Genomic DNA, 24336 nt, shown 5'->3' with positions numbered 1-24336 from the left:
AGTATTTGTTCCCGTGCATGAGCACGGGAGAATCACCTAGTTTATGTATTAAGTGATCTGTAATTTTCCTTCTAATGTTAAAAACTTTGGTTTTGATTAAATTCCGGAGACCTCACGTACCACGACAACTGTATGCTCGAATGTCTCCTCTCCTCCTCTTCTTCCTCGAACGACATCGGAGGAAGATGTGGGTGAAGCTTTTACTATTTTTATTTCAATTTTTATATGAAATTAATACCAAAATCCAATATATTTTTTTGTTAATAAATGCAATTGTATAAAAAGAAAAGAAAAAGGAAGACACATGTGTCGATATTTGTTTGTATTCGGTAACATAGTACACCTTATCACTGTATACCAAAATCCGCAACAACTTAATAAGACTTTTATTTTTTCTATGACAAAGGCTTAGTATAATTGTAAGTATTATTTTAGTTCCAAAATGTAGATGAAAAATCAGCGAGGGCATTCATGATGACATTGGCAATACTTCATTCCCCTCGAGCAATAACCTCGCCCTAGATTGCGAATGGAACATTCGGCTCTACAGTTATCAGAATTACATTGTGTAGGTTTTTCTTTAAAAACTTCTGTAATACAATTTCTTTTCTGAGCAATCGTAGTTTCTCCTGTTATTATAGTAATTAGAACATAACCTTAGTTTTTATATTTAAAATAATTTTTTAACACATATGTTTAAAGAGTTTTCTGCATATTATTTTAAAAAAACTGAAATTCTATATATCATCTTTTTTTATCATTGATTATTCTTGAAACATCATTAAACTCCATAATATAAAATTAATCATATAATCTATGTAGGTATATAAAATAAATGGGATCAAATAGAATTTACTTTTGAATGATTATATAATATAATTAATAAATCTGTGAATGTAAATACATACCGAGCAGAAAAATTGTGAGCATAACGAAACCAATAAACCAAGATTTGAAAATAACTTTCATCTTCGATAATAAAATAATGGTGTTTAAAAAGTTAGAAAGATAGAGAAGTACATTTATATATGAATCACAAATTGAAGCATGTCTAATTTAAGTTATACATCTTTTCAAATTCCGATGTAAACGGATCTAGTTTGACAAAAAAAATCACAATCCCTGTTTTTTATTTATTTAATAAAAACTAACTCATTTATTTTTAACTTTATTTAGAATATTTTTGATATACATAAACAATCAAATTCGACTACGTCACCCATTCAGAATTTTTTTTATTTTTTTTTGAAATTCACCCATTCAGAATTAATATAATATATATTTAAAAAGAAACATAAAGATAAATGAGAAATGACAATTTGATAAAACAGTGTTTTAAAAAGATAATTTCATCAAATAAAGTAGAAATAAAATATTTCACAGAGTAGAAATATAATTTTGAAACGAAATATAAAAAGAGTTAACTATTCTACTCTGGAAATCTGGTTTTAGGCTTCTAACCCAACTTAGCCGCGGCTGCTTCAGAACCTTATATTTAAGGTTATGTAGTGAATCCTTTAAACCATCAGACAAAGTCCTTGCCAGGAGAGTACTAGCGATGTTATAGAACCGCACGGTTTTATCAGTTGACCAAAAGAAAGGTTCAAGTAAAGGTCTCTGTGCCGTTACACTGCAATAAACGAGGTTGGTTACTTAATACTCTCCTAATGAAAAAAGAAGAAAGTCTAATAATAAGGAAATCAATAGAGAAATAACATTACCGCAAGTCCGAGGGAGTTCTAATGCAAATTTTAAAAAATTGATGAGATTCAGGAAGACTTTCAAGAATTGCCTTTGCTGTTGGGTTGTATATCCCATCTTGTTCAAAGACTTGTAGCCCCTTAGTGATAGAAAAATCAAAAACTAAGCCAAGGAAGTATATGTCATTGAACAAACCTTCACTGGGTTATCCATCCCTTTATGCTGCTCTGGTGCTAACCTTTTTAGGACCGCAACCCTTTCCATGCCCCCAACCTTCTTACATAAATTCAAATTCCTAATCCTTGAACGAAAGGTATTCCCTTTGCGAATCATAAAGAAACAATCGAGATTTAAATCGCGATGGATAACGTTAGCACCATGTAGTTCGCAGACACCACTCACCACATCCCTGATCAGATCCACCAGAAACAGGGAATGACCACCACTCGTTTTCCATAATTTGATATCTCCAGAAGAAGAGGGCTCTTCTGATGTCTGAAGATTATGAAGTAAGGTTACTTTAAAAAAAGTTTTAGTTTCTAGTGGGTATATAAACTAGACAATATTAGTTGCTTAAACTAAACAAGTTTTCGATTTCTTAGGGTTTCATGTAATAGTATTTCTTGTAATGTTCTAGGTTTTAAATTAATATTCTTGGACGTCTTTATGTATTCGAGGTGTTGTGACCATATTAATTTACCATTTTCTAGGGTTTTCTGCAAAAAAACCCTCAATGTGCCTTTTTATTGCAAATTAATCCAAGAACTCAAAAACCCACGGGTCAAACCTCCAAGTCTCAGTCAAACCGCAATATAATCCATCCGTATATTTATGATATATCTCTGTTAAATATTTAACAGAAATTAAAACTACGTCGTTTTGATATTAAAAATTAAACTAAAAAAATATTGCATCCGGCAGGAATCGAACACCACACCCGAACACTACTTAACCCGTGCATTAACCAACTCGCCTACGGACATATACGTTAATTGTATATACTTAACTACATATATCGTCCGTGTTTTGATGTTTAAGAAAACAGAGCTTCTTCTTCGTTTTGTTGCTGTGACCTGCAACAAGTTGATTTTAATATCAAAAATCTTACACATAAATTTAATAAAAAATCATCCACATAATTCTAATAAAGTAACATATAAGTCTAATAAAAAGAGCACGAGTTATAAAATCCAACAAAAATAAAAGCACACATGATAAGAAAATAGAAAAGTCACGGTTGAGATGAGGAGACGCCTTCTGAGAGCTTTTTCCTAGGCCTTCCAGGCCCTCGTTTTGGGAGTGCCGATGAGAGGCTTGGGACATCATGTTCAGGCTGTGAGGTAGAGGCAAACCACTTCCTTCGGCTTCCAGGTGTAGCATCTGGTGCATGAATAAATAGAGCAGCTGAAGTAGGTGGAATTACTTCCTTGCGTGGCCTTCCAGGTCGATTCTTAGGTGGTTTCGGAACAGGTTGACTCTTGCAATACTTCTTATTATGTCCTTCTTGCCCACAACTCTCACAGTGCTGTAAAATAAAGGAAAATAATATTAAAAATCATAAATAACAAAAGAAAAAAAAACAAATAACAAAACAAGCATAGGAAGAGAAGATACATACTATTTTCGTTCCTCGTTTTGAAACCTTTGGTGGTTCTCTAGGTTCACCTTTATCTCTCTTTCTCTTTTTACCTGGTGGTCTCCCTGGAGGTTTCTTAAATGGAGGTGGATTGACCGTCACATTAGTTGTCACCTTCCACATGTTCATGCCATTGACGGGCTTTAAACGATATGCATAACATGCCTTCAGTTTCTCTATGGTGAACCAGTCAGATATAAGTGTTTTCGGGTCTTGGTCAGCATTTTTTTCTAAACGCAAGGCTGAGACAATGTGGCAGCAAGGAATTCCACTGATCATGTACATCCTACAAGTACAAGATATGTCGCCTCTCATCTTCACCACAAACCTATCATTGAAGTATCCAACTTCATAGTCTCCTAATCCACAACTTAAAGGACTGCAATTCTTTGCAAGTTCAATCTGTTCTTCGAGTTTTGCAACTGATTTATAAGTGTAGTTTGCCCTACACTTATCAGCTTCAGCTCTTTTTTTGTGGTTGCTCACCATTACCTTTCTTCTTATATCTTCAAGCATTTCCACAACCGGTTTTGTTCTTGCTATCCTTATAGCTGCATTGAAAGATTCTCCTAAGTTGTTCTCAACAGCACAGAAGATGAGTATTCTGTGAAAAATGCTCTTGACCACGGGCAAGACAGAGAAATCTTCAAATCATCATATGCAGCGACTGAAATCTTCTTCAGCTCTTCCATTTTCTTCTCAAAACGTGCCATATAGTAAGCATCAGCAGCACCCCAGAATAGATCTTCAAACACAGCTCCACCATATTTCTTTTTCCAATTAGAGTAGACATGCCGAGCACACATCCTATGCTCAGCATATGGCAGCACATCTTGAACAGCTAATATAAGACCTTTTTGTTGGTCACTTGCTAGAGTTAAACCATTACCAAGTCCTAGGCCTAGATCCTCGACCAAATGCTCAAAAAACCATAACCAGTTATCTTTATTTTCAACCTCCACAATGGCCCATGCGATAGGAAAAGTCTGCTCGTTAGGATCCCTTCCACAAGCAACTAATAACATTCCATTCATTCTCCACTTCAGAAATGTACCATCGATGTGAATAATCTTCCTACAAGAACCTTTCCACCCATCTTTAAGCGCCTGAAAACACACATAAAACCTATAGAATCGTGTTTGCCTCACCTCACATTCAACTGTAGATCCAGGATTTGTGCTTTTCAACTCCTCCACATAGTCAAACAACCTTGCAAATGACTGAGCTTGCTCATCATCAAACTGCTGCAAGCATTTCAGCCTTGTCCTTTCACAAATTGTTTCTGACACATTAATGTTGCGCCTTTGAAGCTTTTGCTGTAACTGAGTAGCTGAGATATTGGGATTAATTCTGAATTCCTCAATATAGATATCTGCAATCCTACTATTTGTCAGCAAAAACACTTTACCCTGCCATGTGCAGTTGTGTTCCTCTTGGTATGCTCTGACTACAACTCTAGTGCTGCTGCTATTTATAGAACCTGAGATCCTCCACGGACATTTTTTTTCCGAACAAATTGCCACAACACGCTTACCATCAGACTTATCAAACTTGATATCCCTTCTCTTCCTCACAGCATATTTCGTTATAGCAGTTTTGAAAGCTGCTATGTTCGAAAATTGTTGCCCCAACATAAATATTGTTGGATTATCATCAACTACCGAATCACCAGCTTCACTATCACTAACACCAAAAGCATCGTCCTGCTCTATCACGCCACCTCTCTCCTCAGTCTCAAAATCACTACTAGAAGAGTCATTCACCGTATTATCCTCATTAGCACTCTCATTCCCGATATCATCTTCATCCTCAGCATCATTCAACGAGCCTCTCATATTACGATGCCTACCCATATAAGGATCATCTTCTCTGACGATAAACAACATCATTGCTCCAGATCCAATTGAATAGTGAACCACTTTTTTCATTATCACATCATCAGTAATGTCTTCTTTTTTCTCAGGAGTTTCAGGTGGAAACCATGATACTTGGTTCATGTTATCTTCATAGCCTATGTATTCCACAAGTGTAAGAATCGACTGCAAGGTAAAGCCATCAGCTACTCTTCTACCGGCTTCATGAACTTCCCCTCCATGATATTCGTCTTTGTTGCTCCAATATCCACCACAACGAAAATAGAGATCAAAGCTGTAAGAAAATCATTCATCAATGAAAAAATGAAGCAATCTATCAATTGATTAAAAAAAATCAAAAAAGTTCTCTGGTTACTAACCTCAACGCCATGATCCTTTCTCTTGCTTAGTTCTTTTAAAATAGAGCACAAAACTAATGAAATCGCCTTAAATCATCATGAATCACAGAATCAATTGAATTTTTGAAGTTGAATAGAAAGCCTCAATCCTCCACTCTAAAAACCCTAAATCACGATTTTAGGTTGCCAAGAGACCTTATATTTTCGTTATAAAACGACTTTAAAATGGAAAATGGCAGTTTTAATCGAAACAGAAAGTATATATACAATTAAGTATATAAAATTAACGTATATGTCCGTAGGCGAGTTGGTTAATGCACGGGTTAAGTAGTGTTCGGGTGTGGTGTTCGATTCCTGCCGGATGCAATATTTTTTTAGTTTAATTCTTAATATCAAAACGACGTAGTTTTAATTTCTGTTAAATAGTTAACAGAGATATATCATAAATATACGGATGGATTATATTGCGGTTTGACTGAGACTTGGAGGTTTGACCCGTGGGTTTTTGAGTTCGTGGATTAATTTGCAATAAAAAGGCACATTGAGGGTTTTTTTGCAGAAAACCCTAATAATATCACATATGTAAACCTATAGATGGAAGGTGGTAATTATGATGAAAGGCTATTAACGATGAAATAAACTTTTCTTGATATCAATATATACTGGCGCGTAGAAAATTCATTTATCGCCATACAATATGCGCACTAAATATCATGTACTGAGGGTGGTCACTGGTCACATACACACACCAAAAAAAAGAAGACAAGGCGTGATGTTAAAATGGCCTAAGTTGACATATACTCGTAAAAAAATTACAAGCTTTTAAGGATTGGTGTCTACAATTTCAAATTTCATAAAAAGATGATTTGATATAAATATTAATTATGGAAAATTTTGGGTTTATGTCCACTATATATTGGTATATAGATTTGACAAGACAATGTGCCATATAATATATATATTCGCTCATGAGATGTTGACTTAACATAAGGTATGAGAAGAGAAAAAGATTCAGAGTTTTGATCTAAGAGGGCGAACATATATCGTACTATATATGGAGAGAACCAAATTTATGTTAATAACGATTCAGAGAATGCAAATATGTTTACGTACTACCCACCCATTTAGGTGTTTAGGGCTCATCAACACCCAAATGTGGTCCATTTCTTTTTGTTCATGTGGTCCCAGTTTTGGTATATACTATATAGTCTATAAGACTATAATCTTAAATTTCCTCTCAGGCGGTACCATATGCAGATTAATATTATTTTTTCTAAAGACGTTTTGCAGAAATGGTAATTGTTTCTGATCAGACAATAAAATACCAACAATAAAAGGAGCTAAAAAGCAAAATTTAAGTCAGCAAGTAATGTAAAAACAGTTAAAGTGATTCCTTGGATCAGTTATCAAGTCTTACATAATTTGATATCCATTCAATTAGCAATCACATTCCATTATCAAATCTTAAATAGTTTTCAATTTTCATATAAATTTATGGTGTGCATATATAATATCACGCAGAAGAAGTCAGACATTTACTAGTCACGGGACCGACATGAATGTCTGTATGTAACTTCTAATCGGAACACGTTCCCGATTCAATAACCACAAAAACAGTTGAATCTTCAGATAAAATTATTTGTTAATAAGATCCATCTGGTGTTTGATAAAGAAAAGAAAAAGATAAAGAAGATGACTCTAGCAATATCTCATTCATTCCAAAAAAATTGTATTACACGTTATTCCTTCGAAAATTGGTGTGACTAATTTAGGCTACTTGTAAAACGACTCAAGCCTGCGCTCAGTTCTCTAATATTGCCTAGTCAGACGGCTTTTGTCAAGGGTCGTTTGCTGGTTGAAAATACTACTCTAGCGGGACAACTAGTCAACGGCTATCATAAAAACGCAGGTACTAAGAAAATTACCATAAAAGTGGACATTGCGAAAGCATTTGATACACTGTCCTGAGAGTTTTTGTTCTCATGTCTTGAGGGGCTTCAGTTTCCTACGCGGTTCATCAGGCAGCTGAAAGCTTGCGTCTGCACTACAAGCTACATGGTAGGGTACAATGGGTTAGTTCATGGCTATTTTAAAAGCAAAAGGGGACTAAGACAGGGAGACCCTCTATCTCCCTATCTGTTTGTGATTGCAATGAACTGCTTATCTCATATGTTAAATCAAGCAGCGACGCAGAACAGATTTAAGTACCACACAAACTGCTCCCAAATCAAGCTTACTCACCTCTCATTTGCAGATGATCTCCTGATCTTCATTGATGGATCCATCAGCTCGGTCCAACACGTTCTGCAGGTGTTGAAAGAATTTGAAACACGTTCAGGCTTAGCAGTCAGTATGCAAAAAACTTGCTTCTACGCATCGGGACTTACACAAAGTGAAACTGACCTGATTCAAGCTTCAACGGGAATGTCACTTGGCTCCCTACCATTCCACTACTTAGGAGTGCCTCTCAACTCGAGAAAGCCATCGCTAGCTAGCTGTGAACCCCTCATCCATCAGATCAAGACCAAGTTCTCCTCCTGGTCAGTAAAAACTCTCTCCTTCTCCGGTAGGCTTCTCCTGATAAAAACGGTGATAGCTGGTATAAATACGTTCTGGTGCTCTGCCTTTATACTGCCAAAAGCTGTGATCGCGAGGATAAACTCTCTCTGTAGTCAATTTCTGTGGAAAGGAACTTTGGAAGGTCATGGTACGGCACGAGTCTCATGGGAAACGGTGGTGAAAACAAAGAGACAGGGAGGACTGGGAATTAAGGATTTAAGTACCTGGAATAAAGCATGCTCCATTCGACTAATTTGGCTTCTCTTCTTCAGGCCAGATTCAGTTTGGGTTAGCTGGTTCAAGGAGGTGATTCTTAACGGCTCGATACATAACTATTGGACGACCACCCCGAAGCAGTCTTACTCTTGGGTTGTCAATAAACTTCTCAAGTTGAAGCAGGTAGTTTTTCCACTCATAAAGCTCAGGTTGCAGAACGGAGAAAATGCGCGATTCTGGTCTGACAATTGGACTCCATTTGGAGACCTCTACACTCATCTCTCAGGCAGTAACTCTCGGTTGGGAATATCAAACAGAGCAACGGTCTCATCTTTGCATCCTGACGGCTCCTGGGCTCTTCCTCCAGCTAGAACTGAGGCGCAGATTCAACTCTACGCCTACCTAACAACTGTAACATTCACTGAGCATGAGGACTACTATGAGTGGGAGATTAATGGCATAACATCTGCTAGTTTCAAAACAGGTACTCTATATGATTACCTCTCTGAGCAAGCTCCTGATGTGCCTTGGTTCGCTGCTATCTGGATATCAAGGGCAATTCCGCGACATAGCTTCCATGCCTGGCTAGTCTTGCAGAATAGGCTTCCAACGAGAGATAGGATGATTCGGTGGGGGATACAGGTTGATGATCGGTGTCTCCTCTGTACTCAACAACCTGAAAACAGGGACCACTTGTTTTTTGATTGTAACTACAGTTATGATCTGTGGAGAATGGTGATGAGAAGGCTACAACTTTTACCTTCAAGAGTGTGGGCGGATACTTTACAGCAGATGATCTCCCTCTCTGGACCATTACCGAAAAAACTCCTAACACTCCTCGCTTGGTAGGCGACTGTCTACTGGTTGTGGAATGAGAGGAACACAAGACTACATGCAAACACTTTCAGATCGGTAGATCAATTTTTCAAGCAGATTGATCGACAACTGAAGAACAAACTCCAAAGCTTCAGAGAGTCAAATCCGATTCGATCCTCTACTATGATGCAAGATTGGATTCGACTTGAGTGATCGCCATTGTTGATACAGGTTTCCTCCTCCTCACGACCATTCCTCTCCAAACTAAAGAAACATAACTTGGGTTATTTGACCTTGGGCTTGATTAATGTGATTAGTGGGCTTGTTATAAACTAGAGCCATGGGCTTTTGTAAACTTTTTTGGTCCTTTATTTAATTTAAGTAAGCAGTTTACAAAAAAAAAAAAAAATTGGTGTGACTACAATAATGCATCACCAATTAATCACTAAAGATCTTTACATATTCTTTTTTTTTCTTTTTGAATTCTATCCATATCTTTGTGTTTTACTACTGATACCTGCAGACCTAACTATTTTTAGGAGTATAACAAAATGGTAAATAGTAGGGAGACTTTTCCTACATTGTGAGTATCATACGTTTAAGATTCTCTTTCCATATATAGTCTACTTTTCGGTCAAAAGAGAAACTGTAAATATATCAATTGAATTATTATCATATGAAAGAAGATGAAACAAATGTGCAAAATAGAGGTAATTTTCTTGTACCAACAATCAACTAAAAGATAAATTCAAGAATCCAAAGTTATAATTAGTTCTATGGTGATAGTTAAGCGATTTACATTATTTTACGTGTGTGCCAAAATGTTGAAAAAAGTATGAGCGACACTATAATCAACGTGTTGGTAAAATAGATCTAAATGTGTGTTTCTCCATGAAAGTAAAATTTATAGTTACCAAACAAAGATTACATTTTTGGTATTTCTCTCAAAAAATAAATCATTTATTTTTTAAAATTTTAAAAAAAGTGGACCGTATATATAGTTTACTGGAAGAATATATAATAAATTACAGATCATTTCCTTAATACCCACTAAGATTTGAGTTCTTGATCTGTTCTGTTTTTCTTAACCTTAAAAGCAGTGGCAAGAAAAAAGACCGTACGGTACGGAAACAACGTTAGCCAAAGCGGAGGCAAAAAACTAACGAACAAGCTATTATTACTACAGAAGTAAACAGCCTATGAGAAGTCGACAATACATCATATGGTTTATTTACCAAACAGCCCTTACCTTTATTCCCACTCTGGTCTCTTCCACTCTCTTTGTTTCCACAAATATCATCGTCTATGTATTCACATCAACATACCGTATTTATACAACATCACTTATGTCACTGTTCACACGGCTTACGCCACTGTAAACTCACGCGAAACCCAACAAAAGTCCAGAAAAAATAAATAAAAATAAATAAAAATTATAAAAATAAATAAAAAAACAAAAATTATAAAATTATACAACAAAAGATACCCAGAGAGACATAGGAAAGAAAGAGAGAGATATATACTTTGGTTATTTCAGGGTTGTCGTTTCTCTCTCTTGTTCTTGAAGTTTTAAGGGGAGAGAGAGAGAGAGAGAAAAGATTGAGAGATGGGAAGGGGTAGGGTTCAGCTGAAGAGGATAGAGAACAAGATCAATAGGCAAGTTACTTTCTCCAAGAGAAGATCTGGTTTGCTCAAGAAAGCTCATGAGATCTCTGTTCTCTGCGATGCTGAGGTTGCTCTCGTTGTCTTCTCTTCCAAAGGCAAACTCTTCGAATATTCCACTGACTCTAGGTAACTATTATCTTCTGGTTTCATTCATAAACCATATATTAATTATATTATATATTCACATCGATCTTATCCATCTGCTTTCTTGATTTTTTTAGCAAGATTTGTTTTATAATCGTACGTCTCAATCTAGATCCAAATCTTGTCTCTTTGTGTTGCAAATCAACTGTATATTTGTTTGTTCCCTAAGAAGAGGCTCGAGAAATTAGGGTTTTTGGGGGATTTTACGTACGGACGCATGAAAAAGCTGTTTATGTTTATTTTTCCTAGCTTTACCCAATTGAAAATAGCATAAAATTATGATACTTATAGTACACAGACTCACGATTTGATTGCTCCTTTTGATGTACGCAAGGACGTGCACACAGACACGTACGATGATATATGTATACAACTTGTATAATAGTTAATTAGTAACAAACATTCGAACGCAAAGAAAGGTTTATTTGAAACAATGGAATAAGCATTTACAAGGATGTGCTATAATCCAGTGGATAATAACATAACGCTCAACATATATGTAAGTTCGTACTGATATAAATGCATTTTTTGAGTGTTTACATATACCTTTTTGAATCAAAGTGTACATATTTTGTTTGTACGATCATATACATATATACCATACCGTTTGCTTAGATAACCGAGTCAGGAGGGAAACGTATGTTTTCTATCATGTTCTGTGGACTCATCAAAAACCAGGTTTTATATACATTTTGTGGTTATATGCTAACTTTTAGCGATCCTTTGTCAGAATACCAAACAATGTAAGCTTTTGTCTAACACTGAGAGAAATTAATGTTACATATTTCAACGCGTGTGAAATCTAGTCTGATATACATGGATCAAATTACTGAAGTATATTTTGTTTTATTTTTCTGAAATATAGCATGGAAAGGATACTTGAACGCTACGATCGCTATTTATATTCAGACAAACAACTTGTTGGCCGAGACATTTCGCAGAGTGTAAGTTTTAAGCTTTGTTTTTCTTCTAGATGTTTATGTTTATAAGTCTTACTCAGTTATGTATATTTGTTCTAGTAACTAGCTAGTGAGTATCATATACCAATAAATGTTGTAGGAAAATTGGGTTCTAGAGCATGCTAAGCTCAAGGCAAGAGTTGAGGTACTTGAGAAGAATAAAAGGTATATTATAACTACATATGTAGTACCATATCGTCTTCAAGTGCATAATATCAAATTAAGATAACAAAGCAATACATGTTCTTTAATCACATCGCAATTAAACTTGCAGTTCTAATGTATTCTTTTTTTTTTTTTTGAGCAAAGCACTTCTAATGTATTCAACTTGCATCCTATAGTCGTAAGAAATCCTAATACATAACACATAAGTTAAGGGGGAACTTGCTATTTGTGTCTTGGATCCCCAAAATTAATGTTCATTACAAGCACATTGGTTACATTATCAGTAATCAGATAATTGAAATGTGCAGGAATTTTATGGGGGAAGATCTTGATTCCTTGAGCCTAAAGGAGCTTCAAAGCTTGGAGCATCAGCTCGACGCTGCTATCAAGAGCATTAGGTCAAGAAAGGTAATATGAGAACGTTAACGCATTTACATGAATTGAATCTGAGCTGAAAGCTGTGATACTTTGTTTACGGAATTGGTAATATTTGCAGAACCAAGCTATGTTCGAATCCATATCAGCGCTCCAGAAGAAGGTAAAGTGTCTCAATTAGTTACATCATCAAAACAATTCATTTTATATATTACTTGCTTTTTTTATTTGTTTTCCACAAAAAGGAATAATAATAAAAAATACTTTATTTTATTTCAATGAATCAGGATAAGGCATTGCAAGATCATAATAATACGCTTCTCAAAAAGGTAGTACAATCTTTTCAGCTAAATGATTAAATCTAATCTATTAATCTAGAATCTTATTTTTATCATTTTTTGTTAAGTCATAGTAGAACCACTTAATTAATTAATAAATATAATATATTTGATTATTTATATTATATCTTAATAACAAATAAAGATATTAATAATAAATTAATTTTAACTATATATTTGAATTTTACTTTTAGTTATAACAAAATCTATTAAAATCTAACAAAATCCTACCAAAATTTTTAAATAGTTTTATTAAATACTACATCACTTAATTTCTTAACTAATAATCTAATATTATTATAATTAAATGTTGATTAAAAATTTATCATAAAAAATAAAATAAATATCATTTGCTATGGTTATAATTATAGTCTATATTATATTAAAATAGAGGTGTCCTATGGATTAAATATGAAAATTATATTAAATTGATAGATTTACTTATTTTTTAATTTTTTTCATTTAAATAAATTATTTCGTTAAAACGGATTAAATTTGTAAACTACGTTATATTTTATGAAAAAATAAATTATTAACATATGTTAAACTTTTATATCAATAACTATATATTATTATTTTATTTATTTTGAAACTCACGCCAATATATTATCTAAAATGATTGTATACAAAACAAAATAGTAAATAACTAACATTTAGTTCATGTATTATTTACAAAATATGCTACTAGAAAAAATTGAAAATCTAATAATGAATTCACGACATTAATGCCAAATTAATTTTAAATATAAATTTATTATTTATTTTAATTATAAAATAACTGTTGAGAAAAATATAAAACAAGTTTTACCAAAAATTCAAATACATTAATATAAAATAATGAATTAGTTTAGTAACAAAAAAATTCAAAATATTATAATTTTCCAAACTTAAACATAGTCGTGTAGTTTTCCAAATATCTCTTGACCAATTATACACAATTTTAAAAATAAATATTTAAAAACTCAAAATAATAATATTTCAAAATTTTCACACAAATAATATGTTGTAAGAATCAAAAGTAATATAGTATTTTGAAATATTAATTTAATAATAAAAACTCAGAAAATTTAATACCATAACATCCAAAAATATTCTATATTGATAAGATTTATTAAAATAATATAACAAATACTACTATGTATACAATTTACTAAATTAATAGTATATATATTATTTAAATATAAAAATGTATTTACTTATAAAATCTCGCAAATACTAAAATGATAGATATTCAAGTATATTTCCGTAAACACAACATGAAATAAAAATTGTCATAAAGGAAATTTCATTTATGGTATAACTAAATAAATTTTAACACTTATTGTATACAAGCTATAGACATTAAAAAGCTACATTAAAGGAGATTTATTTGATTATTTCAGATTGTAAATTTAATGTACGAGAATTGAAAATATATGGATAAGTAGAAAAAATAATAAGAAAGTAAAGTGAATAAAATAAATTGCTCCATACTAATAATGACGAATAAGAGCTTAAGAAATAAGATTATAGAATTATACAATATATAACACTAAATTTAAATTATATATGTAAAATATTTATGCTGATCAAATTTATAATAATCAAAGTTATCTATTTATAAAATGATAAGATATATGCACGTATGTGCGAGTCAAATTCTATTTGAATTAAAACGGATTAAAAATTAAGACAATTTACAATATTATGTTATATCAGTAACTCTCCAAATTTTACATCTAAATATTATTTTAACTATAATTATAACTTAAGAATATATATGAACATATGTCTGTAAAGATTAATCTACTATATAGTTCTCTACAACTTTTATCTTACTAATATGCTAGCAATAGAAGTGGTTATATTTATTTATTTATTAGTAGTGTTTTACCCTTTTACAATAAGAAAGTGATTATTTATTTTATTAATGTTTCTACAACTTTTATCTCAGTATTATAAAAATATCAGCAATAAAGATACTGATGTATACACACAAGTAGAATTGTATTGTATGTTAGCACTTAGTAGTGCTTACAATACATTTTTTTTAAATGGTTACTAATATGCTAGCAATAGAAGTGGTTATATTTATTTATTTATTAGTAGTGTTTTACCCTTTTACAATAAGAAAGTGATTATTTATTTTTATTAATGTTTCTAATAATAACAATGTTGAAAATATATAAAGGCATTAACAGTACAGTCGTTTGTACTTTTTGATACAGCCAAACTAAAGCCGATTAGTTGTAAAACTATGTCATGCAGTTTGGTCGATTAATTGACCTAATATTTAGAACCTCGATAAAACATACAAATATATATTGCTTTTATTAACTTTTGGGTATCATATATAACTATACGTGTATTTTGTACTTGTAAACTTCAGAGTGGCTATGTTTATACCTGTATAGAACATATAATACTAATTATATACTAATAAATATGAACCAAAACATACAATTCGTACATCTGTGTTATTAAACAACGACAAATTATGATAATGATAGATTAAGGAGAGGGAGAAGAACACGGGTCAGCACGAAGGACAATTAATCCAATGCTCCAACAATTCTTCAGTTCTTCAGCCCCAGTACTGCGTAACATCCTCCAGGTTTCCTCTCTCTCCCTTTCTCGGTAGCATTCTTAATTACATGTAGAGTATGAATAATTGTGTAATATACATCTCTAGCTATGAAAGATTCTGATTCATTAACTATTAATGGGCAGAGATGGTCTTGTGGAGAGAGTTGGGGGAGAGAACGGAGGTGCATCGTCATTGATTGAACCAAACTCTCTTCTTCCAGCTTGGATGTTACGTCCTACTACGAATGAGTAAAATTATCTAAGTATGATAACATCATCAATGCTTAATATTTTCATAATATATATCAGCATTTTTGGTGACTTTACTCTTCATTAATACTGATATATGTAATGACGGAATTACAATGTCAAGAACGTACGTACTCTATCACTGGATTCACTGCGTCTTAAGGACAAAGGTTCATGATATCGTTGTGATGATTTCTGATGAATGATGTATTGATACTTTTCCTTTTACTGTGGCATAGATGCGTGAAAGCAATTTATCAATGTCCTATTATTCGCAAATGTGCTCTATAGGTTTATGAATTTACAAAAGTTTTGTGTTCAATTTTCTCAAACTTACTTGATTGTAAATCAACTCACCATGGTGCCCTTTAAAGTTGTCATGTCATGGTACCGCGTGGCACAAATGATTATTATGATATTTTAGAAAAAGGAAAAGGTTGTACAAATAAATAGAAAACGACCAAACTTTAGCATATAAATATATTTTTTATATATTTTGATTTAGCGTTGCCCATAAAACTATCAAAAGAATGATTGATAATAACGGTGGTTGTAGAATTTTACTATCAACCCCCATAATTTTTTCCAAGTTTAGAACTAAAATATACTTCATCCGTTTTATAAAAAATGTCACTTAGATACTTTTCATACATACTAAAAAATGGTTGAAATGTATTTTTGTTTTTATTTATTTTATTTGTTTAACCAATATTAGTTTAGATAAATAAATTTATTTACAAAATCAATGTATTTTGTAATTAATATTGAACTAAAAATAAATATAAATTGCATTAAAATTGTAGAATGATATTTTTTTGAAAACAAAAATTAAAATGACACTTATTTTAAAACATAAAACTATAACATTAATGGTCAAACCTGGTTTGGTAAAAATTCAATATTTTTTAAATATATAAATTTATTTTCATGTCTCGACTTCGACTAGACCACATCCATGAAGATTACATTTCCAGTTGAACTAACCAAACTCAATTATAAAGCATAAATATTAGTCTGAGCTTCAATTCAAAATTTTCAATGCATTGAAAAAAGAAAACAATTATCATTTTGTCATCCTAAGGCCAAACGAAAGGAAAGAAAAGTCTTTCACGTTCAAGACTCAGAAATGTCTTATCACAATAAACATACGACCATACTTGTACTCTATCATACACGCTGCAGGACCATAGACCACATACAGAGTTGATTGGAGAAAATGCCGTCTAACAGCACATGTAACCGGAACGGCCTAAAAGAGTCCAAATTAAAATATAAAAGAAAAACTATGGATTTTTAAAAATAAATATATAAGTTATAATATAAAACTTTAAAATTTTAAACATATTACTAAATTTAAAACTGATAATTTCAAAAACGATGTCAAATATATATAAAAAAAACTATAAATTTTTAAAACTATTCTATTACATGTTAAATATATCATTAATATTTTTTGAAAATGTTCATAAATAACTCGAGACGGCTCTGATTGGAGGACAAGACTATTAACTCTTTAAAATATATTCATTGACTTAGAGAAATAAAAACATTCAGAAAGAGTCTTTAAACCTTTTCATACGTTCAGTAGTAACGAACAAATCATCTACATCTTATACTAACTATATATTTAAAAGTAAAACACATAAATCTCACATTACTCCTTAGGCAATATGGGATTACTTTCTTGGTCGATAATCAATCTTTTTCTTCTTCTGCAACTACAAACACTTGTCGTTTTGTCTCAAAACATCATCAACGGATCCGTTCTTGTCGGAGAATCTCTCACAGCTTCAGAGTCCCGACAATTCTCTAGTTCATGGCGATCCCCCTCGGGTGACTTTGCTTTAGGGTTCCGCAAGATCAGACCAAACGATGGTTTCACTCTGTCCATATGGTTCGACAAGGTTCCTGACAAAACCATCGTCTGGCACGCACAAGCGGTCAACACAACCACCGGTCTGGTCCCTGCTGGTTCGAAGGTTACACTAACCGCAGATGGCGGTTTGGTTCTCACTGACCCTCGAGGTCAACAGCATTGGAGTTCTTCACTTCCTCCGAGTAGTAGCTCTGTTTCTCGAGGGCTCATAACCGACACCGGAGAGTTTGGTCTGTTCACCCAAGATTCCGACGTAGCTTTGTGGTCAAGCTTTGATCATCCTACCGACACTCTGTTGCCTACTCAGGTAAGTCCATATTCTCATTGGTAACTGCAAGAGGGAAAGGGTAGTGGTTTTACCTAGGGCTGGGCACAGATACTCGTACTTGCCCCGTAAAACCGAGTACTTGCAGTGATCAAACCAAGGAACAAGTACTTCAACCCCAAAATTTACAAGTACAAACCAAGTACCAAATCTTTTTAAAAATTTAACTACTTGATTTGTTTGTACTCGTTACTCGTTTATTTATTTGTTTAGGTAACATTGACATAAGTTTTATAGTTTCAAAATCTTAATCTTTTTAAATTTTAAATTATATGAGCCATGATTCTTTTAGTTTTGTTTATTTGTTTCGTTTCGTCTTAAAATCAAGTTTTCGACATCGTTAAATTTGATAATAAGCAAATATATCTTATTAGCAGATACAGATATCAAATATCTTTATATCTTTCAATATTTGTCTAATTACTTGTTATTCGCTATTCATTTTTAAAAATTTCTTATTATATATTTAACATATTTTGTCTTTTATTTATATTGTAACTAAAATCAGATAAATATATTAGATTCCGATAAAATTTTGATAAAAAGATAGCAAAATTCTTTGTATGAGATTATACTTTATTCTAATTATTTATAAGAAATGAGTACTTGATTTTATTAAGTAACAAATCGGATCAAGTAACTTGCAAGTGCTGATTTTTCTCTTGAGTGCTTGATATAGCAAATACTTGTTTTAAACAAGTCAAGTTCAAACCCAAAATATGATTACTTGAACGAGTCAAGCCAAGTACCAAACCTTCGAAAATTAGCAAGTACTTGTCTTGTGCCCATCCCTACTTTTACCATAATTAATAAGAGTGGGTTTTCGGATTAGGTTTGATATTTTAGATTTTTGAGTAGTTCGATTTCAGGTTTTATTACACATTTAGGCATTTTAGGATTTGATTCTAGATTTTATAATACTTAGTTTTAGATATCTCAGGTGTTTTTGGTTGTTCGGATATTTTCAGATATAACCAAATATCCAGACTCTGTTTTGTATATAAAAAATCTATAACATAATAAAATAATTTTTAGCTTTTCTTTTCATCTGAACTTTGAATCCCAACTAATGCAAAACAATACAAAACTTCAAATAACCAAAACACATTATGTCAAGGGAGGGGTAGTGGTTTTAGCTCTGAATCGTTATTGTATACTATGCAGAGTATAGAGATTGGGAAGAATCTTTCATCTCGCCTGACGGAGACAAGTGTCAAGAAAGGAAAATTCAGGTTACATCTAGGTGATGAAGGAAACCTTCAGCTACTCGTTCTAAACTCCAAGACGCTAGCGGAAAGAGATGTATACTTTCAGTACTTCGAAACCAACACAAAGGAGCCTAATCCTGGGACTCGATTAGTTTTCAACCAGTCAGGCTACATGTATGTTCTTCTAAGCGACAACTCAACAAGAGTCGCTATCAAAGACGTTTCCGTTTCTTCTCGAGACGTTTATCTACGTGCCGTTCTACATTTCGATGGAGTTCTCGCTCAATACTCTCATTCCAAAGGGGAAGGAAGTAACGGGTGGGAGTTAGTTTTGGCTGTGCCGGAGAATATATGTCGGGTCATCAATCCCGATATATCTGTCGGGAATGTAGCTTGTGGGTTTAATAGTATCTGTAGTTTGGAAGATACACAAAGACCAAAATGTCAGTGCCCTGAGAGGTTCTCACTATTGGATGCTAGTGACGAGTATGGTGACTGCAAGGCGGATTTCGAGATGCAGACTTGTGGACCAAGTAATAACAATACTTATGAGCTTATTCGTGTTGACCGCACGAACTGGCCGTACGGGGATTACCAGATGTACAAAGACTATGATGAAGAAAGGTGCAGGAAGGCATGTCTTGACGATTGTTTTTGTGCTGCTGTTGTTTTTGGAGACGATAGAGTATGTTGGTCCAAGAAGTTTCCATTGTCTTATGGTCAGAGATCTCCTAATGGTGAAAACTATGATTCACGTAATAGCTATACACTCATTAAGGTTTTAAAAGGCGGCGTTGTCGCAGATGCTCCAAGTGCTAAAGATAGAGGGAAAGACAGGGACTGGTTAATCATTGCTTGTTCGGTTTTGCTTGGAACTTCAGCTTTTGTGAATTTCATATTCCTTGCATTGTACGGAAGGAGTAAGAAGGCGAAGAAGAAACCTAATCAAGGTGGAGATATCGGTGTAGCTACTGCAGTTGAGTTGAATCTGAGAGTCTTAACATACAGAGAGCTCTTAGCAGCTACGGGGGATTTCATGGAAGAGCTTGGAAGAGGAGCATTTGGGATAGTTTACAAGGGTTTTCTAAAACTTTGCAACGATTCTGAAGTTGCCGTGGCTGTCAAGAAACTAGACCGTGTTGCTCAAGAAAACGATAAAGAGTTCAAGAATGAGGTTAAAGTGATTGGTCAGATCCACCACAAGAACCTAGTGAGGCTAATTGGCTTCTGCAACGAAGGGCAAAGCCGAATGATTGTCTATGAGTTCATACCTCACGGTACACTAGCCGGTTTTCTCTTCAGGCGTCCGAGACCGAGCTGGGAAAATAGGAGAAGAATAGCAATTGGGATAGCTCGTGGAATCTTGTATCTACATGAAGAATGCAGCGAGCAGATCATACATTGTGACATAAAACCGCAAAACATACTCTTAGATGAGTATTACAACCCTCGAATTTCGGATTTCGGTCTAGCAAAGCTTCTGATGATGGACCAAACGCATACACTCACGAACATCCGGGGAACTAAAGGCTATGTGGCACCTGAGTGGTTCAGGAACAGTCCCATTACATCCAAAGTAGATGTCTATAGCTATGGAGTAATGCTTTTGGAAACCGTGTGCTGCAAGAAAGCAGTCGATCTTGACGATGATGTGATTCTCATTGATTGGGCATACTATTGTTTCCACAATAGGAGGTTGGATGATCTGATCCAAGACGATTTAGAGGCCCTTGACGACATGGAGACGGTAGAGAGATATGTGAAAATAGGGATATGGTGTATACAAGAAGAACCAAGAATGAGACCTAACATGAGACATATTACGCAGATGCTTGAAGGTGTGGCTCAAGTTCATGATCCTCCAAACCCTTTTCCTTATAGTAGTACCTTCTCTTCTGGTCCAGTGTAATGTGTTTGAATATAGACATTTGTATGTGGGATATTTTTCAATAAGTGGCAATAAATCAAGAGAAGACTTCTCTGACTATTCAAAGTTTGTTTCGTTGACCAAATCTTATCCCTTCTTCTACGTTTGATTGGTAACAAACATATCACCACACAAACAAACAAAAACACTCGTATCAGCTCTACATCTTTGCTTAAGCAAAATGGGTGTTGTCTCTTGTTGGATACTCCATCTTGTTCTCGTTTTGCAACTACAAGTACTTGTTGTTTTGTCTAAGAACATCATCAGCGGAACGGTTCCTGTGGGAGAATCTCTGACCGCTTCAGAGTCCCAACAATTCTCCAGTTCATGGCTTTCCCCTTCCGGTGACTTTACTTTTGGGTTCCGCAAGATCAAACCAAACAATGGTTTCACTCTCTCTATATGGTTCGACAATATTCCTGACAAGACTATTGTGTGGCATGCACAAACCGTCAACACAACCACCAGTCTTGTCCCTGATGGATCGAAGGTCACATTAACCGCAGATCATGGTCTTGTCCTTACTGACCCTGGAGGTCAGCAGCTCTGGAGTTCTTCACTTCCTCAGATTAGGAGCTCTGTTTCTCGAGGGCTGATAACAGACGGCGGAAACTTCCGTCTGTTAAGTGAACATTCAGATGTCGCTTTATGGTCTAGCTTCGCTAATCCCACCGACACTCTCTTACCTACTCAAGTAAGTCTTTATTAAGATATGAATTTTTGATATCTCTCATAGACCTCAACTGTGACATTATAAAAAAAAAAAAAAAAAAACTGTGACATCAAATTTTTGCTTACTTCTTGAGTTTGTTTTACATAATGATCTTTTTATAAGCACGTCTTGATTCTAAAATATTACTTAAATATCAATATAAAAGTATGGTATACATTTTAAAATTAGGAAATACCATTTTTAATGGATAAACAAAATTAAAGAGAAAAGAAATATCAAATTTTGAGACGATATAAACTTTAAAACGGGTTTTGTCTTAATCGTGTTTTTTTCTCTCAGTTTTTGCTCACGACGGTATGGTTTATAAACGAACTTATTACCGTAATTCATCTGATGTAAATTACTTGGTTGCATAAGGTTCTCTTCCATTCTTTGCATGCAGTGATTGGTGTTTGTGTTTGCATTTTACAAATATTTTAAAAGGAAATATGAATAAAAAAAAAATTATAAGTATGAAATTTTTATTTTAGTACGTAAACGCAAACGTAATCTCAGAGTTGACCTAAAAGTTTATGTTATTCTACTTATGTGTTATTGTTAAGTATATACATCACATTTGTACGGATGTTTGTTGATGATGATGCAGAGTATTGAAGTTAGAGGGAATCTCTCATCTCGTCGGAAAGAGACTAGCTTCCAGAAAGGAAGATTCAGACTACGTTTAGGTGATGATGGAGATCTTCAGCTTCTTACCCTCAACAGCGAGACGCTAGCAGAAACAGATGTTTACTTTTCGTACTACTCAAGTAACACCAACGATCCTCACAATCCCGGGAACAGATTGGTTTTCAACGAGACAGGCTACATGTATGTAGTAATGAGAGACAATAGAACAAGATTCTATGTCAACAAGAAAGATCCAGTACCCTCCAAAGACTTTTATCACCGTGCCGTTCTACATTTTGATGGAGTTTTCTCTCAGTACTATCATCCCAAGAGGCAAGGGCTTAATAATAGTAACAATGGATGGTCTCTGGCTTGGTCTGAACCGGAGAATATATGTGCAAAGAGGTTTGGGCCGTATCTTGATGGTAATGAGCTTGGGAATCTAGCTTGTGGGTTTAATAATATTTGCATTTTAAGAGACAACCATAGGCCAAAATGTGAATGCCCCGAGAGGTTTTTGTTGGTGGATCCAAATGACGAGTATGGTGATTGTAAACCTGATTTTGAGATGGAAACTTGTGGACCGGGGAATAACCGAACCGAAACCGCGAACCAGGATGCAAATCTTTACGAGTTTGTGACTTTGAGAATGACAAATTGGCCATCAGGGGATTACAAGAGGTACTCAAACTATGATGAAGGAAGGTGTAAAGCAACTTGTCTCAATGACTGTTTTTGTGGAGCAGTGGTGCTTGGAAGAGATAGATTTTGTTGGAAGAAGAAGAAGTTTCCATTGTCTTATGGCATTAGAGATACGAATGGTGACAGTAATACATTCGTTAAGGTTCTTAAACTTGGATCGCGATCCTGATATGCTAGAACTTCAGGACATCGTGTCTATCTCTAATGCTAAGGTTTTAAAGTTATATGTTTTTCTCTGTTGTGGAAGGCGAGAATTTTAAAGAGAATACGAATCGAGTTATATATATCAAGAACATCATCCTGACAAGTTTGAGCATAGATTTTTTTTTTTTGTCACTGAGCATAGATTATTTTGTCAGATTTCTATGAGATATGAAAGTTGTTATCTCGTAATTTAATAATGTAGTTTTGATTTCAAGATTACGTATTAACATTATGGTTTAATTACAAAATTATAACTATGCGAAATTTTAAATTCTCAATTTGACAACTAATTAAACTGCAAATGTGTGAGACTATTGTAGGATTTGTGATTATGTGATTCTAAAAAGAATTTAAAATAAATAAAAATCTAAATCAAAAGATCATAATAAGAGTATCTTGTTGTGTTTTCTTTTTTTTCAAATATGGAATATGAAAGCATAAAATCATCCTACTCGTACAAATCACATTGTCGTCTAGTAATAAACTATAATAATGCAAGATAACACGAGTTCTAGGCATATCCTAACTACTACTTTGTGTGGTTATAAAATGAAATATGCTTCATTTTAATTACTATTTAAAAAGAGAAATATGACTTCACACCTAAGCAAGTAGAGTGTCGCTGAAAGCATAATATCTAAAATCAGATGCAAAATAATTGAGATACCTATAGCGGTACGATTTGGCTTTAGCAAAAGAATAAAGAAAAATTATCAAAACGAAACAAAACAATACGATGTTTTAGTATAAAAACAATCATTTAATTGTTTTTTAGTATAGTTTTTTTCATAATCCTAAAATTAATATTTCATTAATATAATTAAATACGTTAAACTAATATAATATTTTAAAAATTATTTAAAACGTTTTAGAAAGGGAAAATAAAAAGTTTTTAATAAATAAAAACTTTGTAAATTTTTATAAAAACGAAAATAATTTACAAAAACATTTTAATAAATAATCTGAAATAAACTTTATAAAAAACGTTTCAGGACAACCTTGGTTCTATCGTTTAGTTGTTGTTGCATTTGGCAATTGCGGTTTGTAAATGCGACTTGCAGCAGTGATCAAATATTGCTATCTACTGCGTTTTTGTGCTTGTGCGGTTGGTTGCTTTGGTCTGACGAATCCTAAAATGTGAATTCACGTCTATGA

At 33.6% G+C, this 24336-nt stretch overlaps 4 protein-coding genes across 4 annotated transcripts; 3 read left to right on the top strand and 1 right to left on the bottom strand.

Moving 5' to 3' along the window:
* Window positions 1–3906: 3906 nt before the first annotated feature.
* LOC130503831 (uncharacterized) lies at window positions 3907–5581 on the bottom strand. Its single transcript, XM_056998394.1, has 3 exons — window positions 5571–5581; window positions 4486–5485; window positions 3907–4443 (listed from the first exon to the last, which is right to left on the bottom strand). The coding sequence occupies exons 1-3, from the start codon at window positions 5579–5581 to the stop codon at window positions 3907–3909; spliced, it is 1548 nt and encodes a 515-aa protein (XP_056854374.1).
* Window positions 5582–10528: 4947 nt separating this feature from the next.
* On the top strand, window positions 10529–15922 carry LOC108825771 (agamous-like MADS-box protein AGL8). The gene is made up of 8 exons (XM_018599120.2): window positions 10529–10931; window positions 11815–11893; window positions 12009–12073; window positions 12382–12481; window positions 12570–12611; window positions 12736–12777; window positions 15276–15379; window positions 15496–15922. The coding sequence occupies exons 1-8, from the start codon at window positions 10747–10749 to the stop codon at window positions 15602–15604; spliced, it is 726 nt and encodes a 241-aa protein (XP_018454622.1). The 5' UTR covers window positions 10529–10746; the 3' UTR covers window positions 15605–15922.
* A 1283-nt stretch (window positions 15923–17205) lies between these two features.
* Window positions 17206–21002, top strand: LOC108823968 (G-type lectin S-receptor-like serine/threonine-protein kinase RLK1). Its single transcript, XM_018597284.2, has 2 exons — window positions 17206–17783; window positions 18966–21002. Exons 1-2 carry the CDS (start codon window positions 17271–17273, stop codon window positions 20916–20918), a joined length of 2466 nt encoding a protein of 821 aa, XP_018452786.1. The 5' UTR covers window positions 17206–17270; the 3' UTR covers window positions 20919–21002.
* A 46-nt stretch (window positions 21003–21048) lies between these two features.
* On the top strand, window positions 21049–23370 carry LOC130503830 (G-type lectin S-receptor-like serine/threonine-protein kinase RLK1). The gene is made up of 2 exons (XM_056998393.1): window positions 21049–21630; window positions 22256–23370. Exons 1-2 carry the CDS (start codon window positions 21118–21120, stop codon window positions 23144–23146), a joined length of 1404 nt encoding a protein of 467 aa, XP_056854373.1. The 5' UTR covers window positions 21049–21117; the 3' UTR covers window positions 23147–23370.
* Window positions 23371–24336: the final 966 nt, after the last annotated feature.

The sequence above is a fragment of the Raphanus sativus genome, unplaced genomic scaffold (genome assembly GCF_000801105.2).
Source record: "Raphanus sativus cultivar WK10039 unplaced genomic scaffold, ASM80110v3 Scaffold1164, whole genome shotgun sequence".
Classification (NCBI taxonomy): domain Eukaryota; kingdom Viridiplantae; phylum Streptophyta; class Magnoliopsida; order Brassicales; family Brassicaceae; genus Raphanus; species Raphanus sativus.
Note: the sequence above shows the minus strand (reverse complement) of the source record. Positions and strands in the feature narration are given on the sequence as shown.

What these genes read in the sequence shown, in the direction of transcription:
- LOC108825771 (XM_018599120.2), top strand. Translation starts at nt 10,747, where the DNA reads ATGGGAAGGGGTAGGGTTCAGCTGAAGAGGATAGAGAACAAGATCAAT. An exon ending in GTACTTGAGAAGAATAAAAG is followed by an intron (nt 12,074 to 12,381) that starts GTATATTATAAC and finishes TGAAATGTGCAG; the next exon opens with GAATTTTATGGGGGAAGATC. An exon ending in TATCAGCGCTCCAGAAGAAG is followed by an intron (nt 12,612 to 12,735) that starts GTAAAGTGTCTC and finishes TCAATGAATCAG; the next exon opens with GATAAGGCATTGCAAGATCA.
- LOC130503830 (XM_056998393.1), top strand. Translation starts at nt 21,118, where the DNA reads ATGGGTGTTGTCTCTTGTTGGATACTCCATCTTGTTCTCGTTTTGCAA. An exon ending in ACACTCTCTTACCTACTCAA is followed by an intron (nt 21,631 to 22,255) that starts GTAAGTCTTTAT and finishes ATGATGATGCAG; the next exon opens with AGTATTGAAGTTAGAGGGAA.
- LOC108823968 (XM_018597284.2), top strand. Translation starts at nt 17,271, where the DNA reads ATGGGATTACTTTCTTGGTCGATAATCAATCTTTTTCTTCTTCTGCAA. An exon ending in ACACTCTGTTGCCTACTCAG is followed by an intron (nt 17,784 to 18,965) that starts GTAAGTCCATAT and finishes TATACTATGCAG; the next exon opens with AGTATAGAGATTGGGAAGAA.
- LOC130503831 (XM_056998394.1), bottom strand. An exon ending in GATCTACAGTTGAATGTGAG is followed by an intron (nt 4,444 to 4,485) that starts GTGAGGCAAACA and finishes GTGTGTTTTCAG; the next exon opens with GCGCTTAAAGATGGGTGGAA.